General features: G+C 36.2%; 1 protein-coding gene across 1 annotated transcript in view; it reads right to left on the bottom strand.

The window, feature by feature from the left end:
• Nucleotides 1–690: 690 nt before the first annotated feature.
• The window catches only part of LOC145764567 (eukaryotic translation initiation factor 4E type 3-like), a 42,540-nt gene continuing 32,236 nt past the window's right edge, over nt 691–10,994 (bottom strand). Inside the window, exons 6-7 of the mRNA XM_082576191.1 lie at nt 7,240–7,395; nt 691–3,182 (exon numbers count right to left, since the gene is read on the bottom strand). Of these exons, the coding sequence (XP_082432317.1) occupies nt 3,145–3,182; nt 7,240–7,395 (194 nt within the window). The 3' untranslated portion in view covers nt 691–3,144. The remainder of the gene's footprint in view (nt 3,183–7,239; nt 7,396–10,994) is intronic.

The following is a 10,994-nucleotide window of genomic DNA, read 5'->3' as shown; positions in this document are numbered from 1 at the left end:
AAATCGAACATTTAGCTCTTCTGTATCTCTCCACCAAGCTTGAAAGAAGGGTATGGCCCAATGCCCTCCTAGGTATGCCCGCTGCAGGTAACTTTTCCTATGAATTTTGCACGTTGTTTAATATTCAAAAATAATGAAAAAGGCAATACAGTATAACGCAAGCGAACACTGCACGCCCAGCAAGCTGGTGCAAGAGAGAGACCCAATTACGGATCCATAGGATGCACTGTCTAATAATTATAAATTCAAGAAAAACTTGCACCAGCTTGATGGGCGTGCAGTTGTTCGCTTGCGTTATATTGCCTTTTTCATTATTTTTGCATTTTAATTGATAGTGACTGTATCATTTTGATTTGGCAATTTTGTGCGAGGATGGTTTGCCTCCCCAGAATTCCTTCCTGGCGTTTGTCACTCCGTTTTGCTAATGTATGACTTAATTCCCTTCATAATTTGCAAAATATTGTCACTACTGCTCGCAGACTAATTATATTTGTTTCTTAGTAACCGGAAAACACTATTGTTAGTTTCTTTCTAAACTTAACTGCTGCATTCTTAAACTGACCTATTGAAGATTTTACTATGCCTGTTATAAAGTTGTACTGAAGAGAATTCAATATTCGAAATCGCGATACACAACAAGATAACTTGACATCAATTGGACTTGTACATTTTTCTTGAATTTGTTTAATATTGTTTGAATTTTAACTGCACTATGATCAAAAATATTGTTGAAATATTTTTCGCAATCCTACTTTTTAAAAATGAAGGCATTGTATCAAACTCAACAACAGATCAAAAACTAAATTTAAAAATTTATTAACCTGATTTCAAGATCAATTTACAACGAGCTGCCAACAATGTTTTGGTAGCATCAGCTTGCATAAAAACAACGTGATGTTTCTACAAAATACTGACTAGACGCTTTACATTATCTTGTGTGAATTGAATATCCAAAATAATGGGACAATAGGCATGAAAAGTTACAAAACCAATTACAAATAAACGTAATTGCAAGTGCAGGATACAATCATGATCAAGATTGGCAACAAGGGACTTGAGCATTTTAAGAGAAACTCACAAGTCAGCAAACTTTCGTGAAGTAAAGTAGTGTTACTACTTTTAACGTTAAATTATCATGCAATAGCATTTTTGGAAATGAAATGGGATTTTATTTTCTAAATAGTAAAGACCACTGCTTGACACGCACACATTTCATTCTAAGTAAAACATAACAAGCATTTGACAAATCTGTCAAATCGCCTCATGAGATAAATTATGACAATGAAATTACCATATTGACTCAGTGTTAATTCGTTGATATTTTTTTTCTATGCAAATGCACTAAAGCTTGTGGACATTTTTTTTTGAAAATTCAAGTGACTTAAACAAATTTTCTGTTGGTAATTTTGTTAGAGAAATCTCATCAATACTCTCAGCACTTTAAAGATTTTTAAAGTTACATCCAAATAGTCATATACCACGAAATCGAAAAGCAACGACGCGAAAATTTTGGACAAGCTTGAGTTCAGCCACAGACCACATTCTAAAGTAATTCTGAAACAAAAATAAATCCTAAGATCAGGAGTATCTTTCAAAGATAAAAATAGGCTCTACCCAAGCGCAATCGAATTAAAATTGTTCGATTAACTAAAAGTACGATCTGGAGAAGCTGCAAGACTCGCTGATTCAGCAACAAATCGAGAGCGCTGAACGCAGATTACTATAAAACATTTTACTCATGACAGTTGCACATTTCGGATATTGTTGGAAAGTAAGTTGTTTCAACAAAAAGCGAAATCACAAAATACACTGAAATGTGACGTCGTTTCACGTCGTGTGCACATTGCTTTCAGATAAAACGAGTCTAATTGTAATAGCACGCATCGTTTGACGTTGACGAACCCAATCGACATAGAACACTGAGCAGTAAACAACGTAGCATCAACGACTCTGCACAACAAATGAGGTGATAAAAATACGCAGTGGAAATCCGCTGTGGCTGATAAAACAGCTAATATTTTATAGTATTTTCGGTCTGTTGATTGAAAGCTTGAAATTAAAGTTTTGTCAGCTCATGCGAAGTTGGTTGTTTCCTCACAAAGTAGGCTACAAATATCGATAATTAAAACATATAATAAAAGGGCAACGTTTAATCTTGGCAATAGTTTGTTTAATGTTTAATAAAAAAGTCACAACTTATTACAGCATCTTTTGCTAATAAAATCAATGCCTGCGGAAAACTCTCTGTTGGTGATCGTTACGAAATGACTACACCACTGGCTTGAAATTTCGCAGAAATACAACGACCCTCAAAAAAAAATTTTAATTCAATTTACTTGACTTTACAAACATTTCAATACGTAAGCAATAAACAGAAGAAACAATATTAGTGTTGATAGAACTTGAGCACAGTTTTAAAACGAAAGCGGTTGTGAATTCGATTAGAAACCGAAATACATGGCTGTGAAGTCGGGAGGATTTTAGCGTTTTTTTTAAAGTCAATTTTAACTCCACGGTTGTGCGGAGATACGGTGCATACCATTTTGGGTTCTATACAAATGCGAGATGATCAAGCATCCCAAATTATTTTTTCCTTACAATTAGTATTTTGAAAATATATCCAACCCCCAACCCCGGAGGATAAACTTTCATAAAGGCTCAAATAAAAAACAAGCATCCAATAAACATCTACACAAGTATTCAATCAGATGATTTCACCACTGGAAAAGCGTGTTTTGTCAACGACGTACATATCGTTTGGTTTGGTGGATACTGAATTAGAATAACCACATAAACAATGGAGCCGCTTTCAAGATACTTCATGATCGTTAAGTTATTGTAGTGACAAAAGTACGTCAGTACAAATGTTTCGCCACTAGAAGATAGGTCATACACCATTCATAAAATGTCAGTGTGACGTCATGCGTAGGTAGACAAACGACAAAAATAAGTTGGTACAAATAAAGAGACATGAAATCACATTAAGTGTGACGATGATTGCCAACAACTGGCTTCTCGAGAAATAAGTGTCAACAAGACAGAAAATACTAGCCTACTGTAGTTGAGAATGCGCTAGTTGTCATGACAACGTTTAAAAACGAACGCACTTCCATCGAGATGACAAATGTGAAAATATAGCTACTTTCACTTTTTCCCTTCAAATGCACGGTGGAGCTGATGAGCTGAAAATCAAAAAGTCTTTTAAAAACTACTCCAACTATATTTTGATCAAGTTGAGTCAGAATGTTTGAAAGGTATTTTAGTGTCTGATCCTGAACGTCGAAAGAATGCTCCATTTTTGCAAATCGATTTCTTGAGCAATAGGATTGTCACATTAACATATACCGTAAATTCATACATTGTCATAACAATTCTTTTAATTTGAATCCGTTGTGACGATACAATGTAAGTACATGCGCGGCACAACAGACCGTTCCCAATTTGGCACGCCACTAAGTGTACGGAATGACCCGTTTCAGAGAAAGCCCTTTTCGGAGATTTTTTGAAAATCCAACGACGCCTTTTGTTTATTTAGAAAATTTTGTATTTTATTCCACAATATCGTTTCTTTTGCATTCCGACAAAGAAAAATAAATTGAATTTAAATTTAGCGAAAAATGAAAAGCGAATTAAATTTAGGAGCAAAATGGTTGGAACGCCTGATTAATCTAATCAAAAAATAAAGAGCCCAAAATGTAGATACTAAACTCATGTTCAGCAAACAAACGTTTCGAAAACTATACTGTCTTCATCTTCAGTGTTATAAATGTAACACATTTATAAAAATAATTATAAATGTAACACATTTATAACACTGAAGATGAAGACAGTATAGTTTTCGAAACGTTTGTTTGCTGAACATGAGTTTAGTATCTACATTTTGGGCTCTTTATTTTTTGATTCGAATTAAATTTATTTTTTAACTATTAAATTAAAATGTTTGCTCACATAAAATTGATACGTATCCTGCGTCGCCGTCTGTATGCAAATTTAGAATATATTCGAATCTTCAACTATTAGAAAATACACTCCCTAGTTTAACAAGTCAATACAAAAACGTCGGAGATGATTCAATCAATGTCAAATAACAAACAAACAAAAAATAACAATTCATGCGTCCATTTGGAAATTATGGCTGATACTACATAGGAAGTCCCACATGGACTGAGGTGGAACATTGCTATGCCCAATGCCCATCGCAGCGAACAAGTTTTTTGATGCGGCAAGATGCGGTAAAACTTTTAAATTGGGTGATCATTCATTTCATTCATTACACTGGTCTGCACAAAATTTCAGGTTTGGGTTTTGACAACTCATTTTAGCTAATTTTGGGGTGCTGAATCCGAAAATGAACTCAGATTTTCTCTATCACATCACGTTTTTGAGATATAAAATATCCCTAATTTTTGAAAAAAATCAATTTTTGCCCCCCTTCTGTTGTCAAAACAAGGAATTCTGATGCAATAAACACTGTTTTACCTGCAATAATCTAGCTTTAATTAGCAAACAAGCATTCTATATTATATTCACACAAATTTGCGTTGTCTTTATTAAAATTTCATGCCTTGGAATAAAAAATAGGCATGCAAAAGAGCAACCATAATAACATCAAACGCTACATTATGCTGACGAACATGTCGATAGGACAGTGACAAGATATTATCTGAATTATAACCTACAGTTCACACAATATGCACACAGACATTCCAATGGAGTGCAGAAATTCTGAAGACACACACAGAAATAGCAAAGTGCCAAAATAAAGGGACTTGGGCAGGGCGAGTTCAGAAACAGTCAAAAATGAGCTTTCATAAAATATGAATTCTTCACTTATAAGCTTAAAAATGCTCTTTTGAGAGACTTTCTTTTATGAGCAGCATCTGGAATTTCTCTTTTAAAACTCCAGCAATAGTTGGCCATCATATGACAATCCCACCGACCTTGATAACGTTCCTCCATAATTTTAATATCCTGGTGGAAACGTTCACCTTGTTCTTCACTAACTTTCCCAAGGTTTTCTGGAAACTCATCCGCATGGCTCTTCAAATAGTGAACTTTGATGCTCATCCTGCATCCCAAATCTTCAAAACTAAGCAGTAGCTCCCTTAAGAGATCTTTATAATTTTCTGCTTTTCTGTTTCCCAAAAAATTTCTCACAACAGCACCGAAAGCATTCCAAGCTCTAGCCTCGAATGGCAACATTGATTTTACAAAATTTTCATCCTTTAACAATTGCCTGATTTGTGGTCCATTGAAAATCCCAGCTCTTTTGTTCTCTTCACTGAGACCAGGAAAAGCATAACATATATACTTAAAACACTCTCCTTCATGATCTAAAGCTTTTACATATTGTTTCATGAGACCAAGTTTGATGTGAAGAGGAGGCAAGAGGATCTTTTTGATATCAACTAACTGATCACGTATGATATTTTTGTCTCCAGTTCTTCTCGTTTGCGATAAAATGTCACGCTTGTACCAGCTTTGAGAAGTTTCCTTTCCTGTAGCCTTGATGCCAATAATTCCGCAGATTGCTTAGGCAAATACAAATCTCTCACTAAATCATTTAATTCCATCTGATTAAACTGGGAAGGCTTGTCTGACAGATCCTCGGTGCTGGTTGAAAAATTTCACTTTCTCCTTCACTAAACGATGCTTCTGAAGAAGAAATAGCCTCTTCGTGTAGTTCTGGAAGTGATGTAAATACTGGCAGTGGCTTTTCATCACTGTGAGGAACTGGGCGCAATGCCGAATCCAGATTTGGATATTTCAAACGATGTTTACTCTTTTTGTTATACCCTTTCACACCAACAAGACAAAAATAACAATCGTCAAAATGATTTCGTTGCTCTCGCCAAATCATGGGTATTCCAAATTTCATTTGTGAACCTTTTCTTTGCGACCAACTTCTCAGACATTCAACTCAGGTCTTGCACACTTTATAAGGAGCCCAGCTTTTGTCCTGGTCCCCCAACTTGACTTTAAAGTAAGCAAGATATGCCCTTTTTACAAACGTGGTAATATTGCATTGTTGAGACTTCAACATGAAGCATCCACAAATGTAACAAAATATATCCGGATCATTACAACATTTTCTTCTTTTGCTGGAAGCAGACATAGCTTGAGATCAAATATAACCTTTCTTTGTTAGTAGTTTTCTAAGAGCAAGTTTTTCCACAGAAACACCACTATACCAAAAACTCTAACTGACTTGAACTCAAACTTATAAAGTATGAAAATACCTTTTCCTTCTACAAACCACTTTTCACCTTGAACTCTGATGTTGGTCTGTACAATGTACATGTGCTTTATGAAACTTCTAAATAAATCTTCCTTACTAAGCAAGAAGTTATTACTAAGTCAAATCTACTCCCACCAGCTGTCTTCCTACGATATTCCATCTGCACAGTGCACAGAAATAGCAGCTGACCCACAGATAACGCCTGAGAGGCCAAGACAGGGAGTTCAAGCCAGCATGGAAAAACTCAACGCTACCAATCTCTACTATGTCCTATTACGATTATCATAACAGGAATTTTTTTTATTTTAGAGGAAATCTGAACCAATTTATGAATTTAGTGTAAAAATATCTCTATGTTTGAAAGTTTATAGCTGTCAGAAAATAATTATATTTGACATTTTACTGCACTAAAAAGGGCAAAAACTGGTCAATTTCACAAAATAATGGCAACGATAGAAAGAAAACTTGATGTGATAGAGAAAATCTGAGTTCATTTTCGGATTCTGCGCCCCAAAATTAGCCAAAATCAGTTGTCAAAACCCAAACCTGAAAAAAAAAGTTGAAATTTGTAGACCAGTGTTATCATTCATTTCTCTATTGTAACCTAATTCCTTTCAATATACATATGACGTTGTGATTTTACAATTCTCCGAAAAAGGCTGTCTCCGAATAGGGATTTCTCCAAATTGGATTCTCCCAATAGTAGCAGACTCCTAAGTGTAACGCCAAGAGATAAAAGCCATGCTTCATGGGAGTAGAACCAACGACCTGAGAGCGTTGATCAAACTGCCGTGCAGGCGACATGTAGCTTAGAAAGAGGATAATACTGAAACAAAGTATTGTTCAACTTAGTAATGAAACTGATACAACACCTACAATAAAATTGAAGTTATGACAAACTTGTCAGGTAGTTAAAGATCATGGGTGCACAATCGAAAATCTGTGATTTATCGGTGGCGATATATACAAAATTAGGTTTGCGAAACTAAAAATCAACAAACCTTTGTAAAAAGTAGTTTCAAAAGTGACGTAAGGAAGAATTTCTTTAATTTTTTCCACAACTTTTTGTTCATTGACGCCGTTAGAGTTAATGTTCCAGACTTGGACCAGGTCGTCATTTTTGCGAATGCTTACGCTGAGCCCAATGATTTCATCATCTGGAATCACAGTGTCAAAGGTGAGTTAAAGGGCTGAATTACATCAACCAATACAAACTTTCCTATCAGGTGCCTTAGTACAAGAATAACGAGCAGATCGAATTTTTCGAGTGTTTGATATGACACAACCTGGAATCAAACCCCAGGTTCGATCAGCCGACAATCGAAGTGGTCTAAGGGTGTACCTCAACAATGGAGTGTACGCAACTAAAAATCAGCAAAAGCAAATTTTGATTCCTGAACCAACCGTAAATTAGAATATTTCAAGAAATTGATTGACTGAACACGCTCACACCAAGTAAGTAAATGGAAAAATATCTGTTTTCTAAAACGCGTCGCACAAGATGATGCGTGCAGAAAATATCATGTTTGTGAATCATGACGCACTTTTTTATAAGTAGTGATACAAACAACGTAAAATCAACGTCATTTGAGATCGAAAAAACAAAACTAAGCAATCATCCACGAAGGTGATAAAACGACGTCGTTTATATGCGTCGCATACCAACGAGTTCTATTTTTTTTCGATCGGGGCATGAATGACTTTACCAATCCCCACATCTCCATAATTTCTATAATAATCCTTAATAAACTATTCTTCTCTGGTGTCACGTGAAAATATCTTTACATCGGCTATTGAATATGAAAGTAATGGATATTTGAAGAAACTCAACAAATAAGAAATAAAAAAAAAATGCTTTTTTAAAAATGCATGTTAATTGTTTATCGACTGACCCTTTATTTATTGCGATGTTTATTCCAGATTTGCTTTCATTGCATAAAACCGCGTAAAACAAAACAAAGGTGATAAACCACATTTACTTACTTACAGAAGTGCTTTGCGAGATAGCCTACTTAAACATACAATCATTGATTAATAACCAGGATGTCATTTACAATACCCTGGGTGCCACAAGCTATTTCTATTTAATTTTTTATCTGTCTTTGAATGGTTAGCTGGGATCACCGTTACTGATAAAATGTTCATGCATGACTGCTTTTGTGACATCATTTGAAGGCAATTCTTTGCCATACCGCATATGATGTGTCATGGTCACAAATTCTTTACATGGCACGCTTCTATTGTTGTGGTTTTGTGATGTCATAGTCAAAATCAGTACAACTCGTGCTGATTGTCGATTGTAGTTTTGTAGGTGAATGCTGTGCATAGATAGGTTTTTGCCTATTTTGTTTGCTAATGAAAAATCGGTAAGCTGTATATTAAGTTTCACCCTGACTTCGCAAAAAGTGAGCTTAATTTTTAAATATTATTTTTAACAAAATGCTGTTTCAAAGTGGCATTCAATCTCCACATAAATTAAGTTATATTCCTAATTCCCTTTCCCAAGGGCACGCAAATCAAGCAAACTTGCCTACTTTTTCTCCACACTGCATTAGAGCTGAAAGTCATGCAGAGAAGCAATGAATACTATTTTGAAAATCTTTGGTGTGAAACGATTAAGGTTTATTTCAACAATCTGCAACAATCGAGGTGAATGATCGTTGGTCTGCCACAGGGTGCCACAAAATAGATTTCTCTTCTGAAGGGTGCCGCAAGCACTTGGGAACCATTACTAAATACTGAGCTCGAACATTTTGTTGTCGCGCTGTTTTTCATAGTGTTGTTAGTTGTCTATTTGACTTATTAAAATTTTAATAAAACTTCTTCACTCGTTTGGCAGATAAAAAAATTGCAACCATGTGTGTATTTGCAACTACGACATCTTCGTATTCTTCTTTCCTGATGACATGTCCGAGACGTTTGAGTTAATTATCAGATATGTTGTGTATTATTTCCTTGTCTTGTTGTGCAGTGTATACAGTTTAAAACTTATTAAGGCCCCGACAAAACGAAAACGGAAGACGCGACACTCCATCTCATAGGCGCCGGGTTTTGAAAATTGCCCGGGGGGCAAACTTTCTAGCCGACTGATTGCTTACGTTCAAAATGCTGATGTTTGTTTGCGTCTATCTGCCATTGTATATCGCCAAGCTTTATAATGTAGGCTCAGGCCTCGAAAGTCCCGGCGGACATGTCCGCCGTCACAGCATGTGATGTCCGCGGGAAGCACCATCTAGATCGGTCATATTTGTCCGCCGAGAAACAACACAGGAACTAGCGATACAAATCGTCATTGCATAGCACGAACAATTGTTGCAATAATATATTTTCCAGCGCACTCTAGCGCGCATCTAGAAAATGTGAATACTGTATCCCTTAGCTTCCATTCAAGGAGGAGAACTTTCGATTTTTACATTGCTTCAAGGATTGATGACATTGAATCAGCGTAACAAAGGTGAATTCTTCGCTAAGAATCGATAGGAGTACAGGTACTTCTACACTAATCACGCGCAATTTAGTTCAAGTTTTACGCCACAATATCTGGCTTTGATCTCCGAGTAATGATGATACGGCAAGGTTGGATACTAAATTAGATTATACGAGTACGCTATTACAGCAAGATGCAACAAAATTTGTTAAGTTTTGGTATTACAGTAAGAAAGAAAAGACCTAAGGAAAATTCACTTTCGCTCACATGACACGCAAAAATTGCACACAGAGTTTCAGAGTTAGAAAATAGTAGCGTTATTGTAGAAATTTTCCGACTCCTGCCCAAAGTATTGTGACGCAATAAGCCACACGACCTCGTTCGGGGGAAGTTAATCAGTTATGTGACGTATTGACCAGCTACACGGCGCTTTGACCAGGGATATCTAGAAAAGGGGATATGAAGGCTCGCAGCGATTGCCTTATTCTCATGACACTACCAGGGCGGTAGTTTGTAGTGCTTTAAACATGTGGTTCTTTTTAAAATCGTAGAAAGTTTTGTAGTGCAGCTGGTACAATGAGCTACAGAGGACAGTTAGCAAATGTTACGTAGAGCATAGTTAAAGAATACTTGTTTACAAACACAGTTGAAAAGTTACCGGTAAGCTGTTTTTTTTAACAAAGCCTTTGCAGCAGGCTAGATGTAACGCAAGTATATGGGTAGTTGAATTAACAAGCAACCATGAGCATGCTGTGAATATCCAGGCCTGATTCTAATAGCGCAATTCAAGTTATCATAACAAGATTTATTAAACTACTATCGGTGCCAATTGTCATTTTACGATAAACGCAGATTAATTACGATAAACAAAAGCCCTTCTATTGTCAGGCGTAATAAAAGCCTTCGTATCCCCTACTTTAGATATCCCTGGCTTTGACCCTTCAAGCGCAAGTCGTTGGTCTGATGAAAGCCATTCAGAGCGACTTTACTGATTTTTTAATAAGCCTTCTTAAACCGTAGTTATAGTTCTGAAATGGCGAAGAATTATTATCAAGATAAAGTGATTAAGCATGACGATCGACGGCTAAAACTGGTGTGTCCGCCGTGAGACTTGATTTGTCCGCCGAGATAGCTGCTCAGACCGGACACGTTTGTCCACCGTCAACAAAAACGAATTTCGAGGCCTGTAGGCTACTTCGAATTATATGTAGTCACTTTGAACTTTAGCTCTTGATACGCGTAGATACTAAACTGAGCAAACTGCACCTCGTTATTGACACTCCCAAGAAAAAACAAAGCGGAAGAAATCAAGAAAAACGTTTTTCAATC

This window comes from Aplidium turbinatum, chromosome 2 (assembly GCF_918807975.1).
Source record: "Aplidium turbinatum chromosome 2, kaAplTurb1.1, whole genome shotgun sequence".
NCBI classification, from domain to species: Eukaryota; Metazoa; Chordata; class Ascidiacea; order Aplousobranchia; family Polyclinidae; genus Aplidium; species Aplidium turbinatum.
This window is presented reverse-complemented; position numbering and strand designations above follow the sequence as displayed.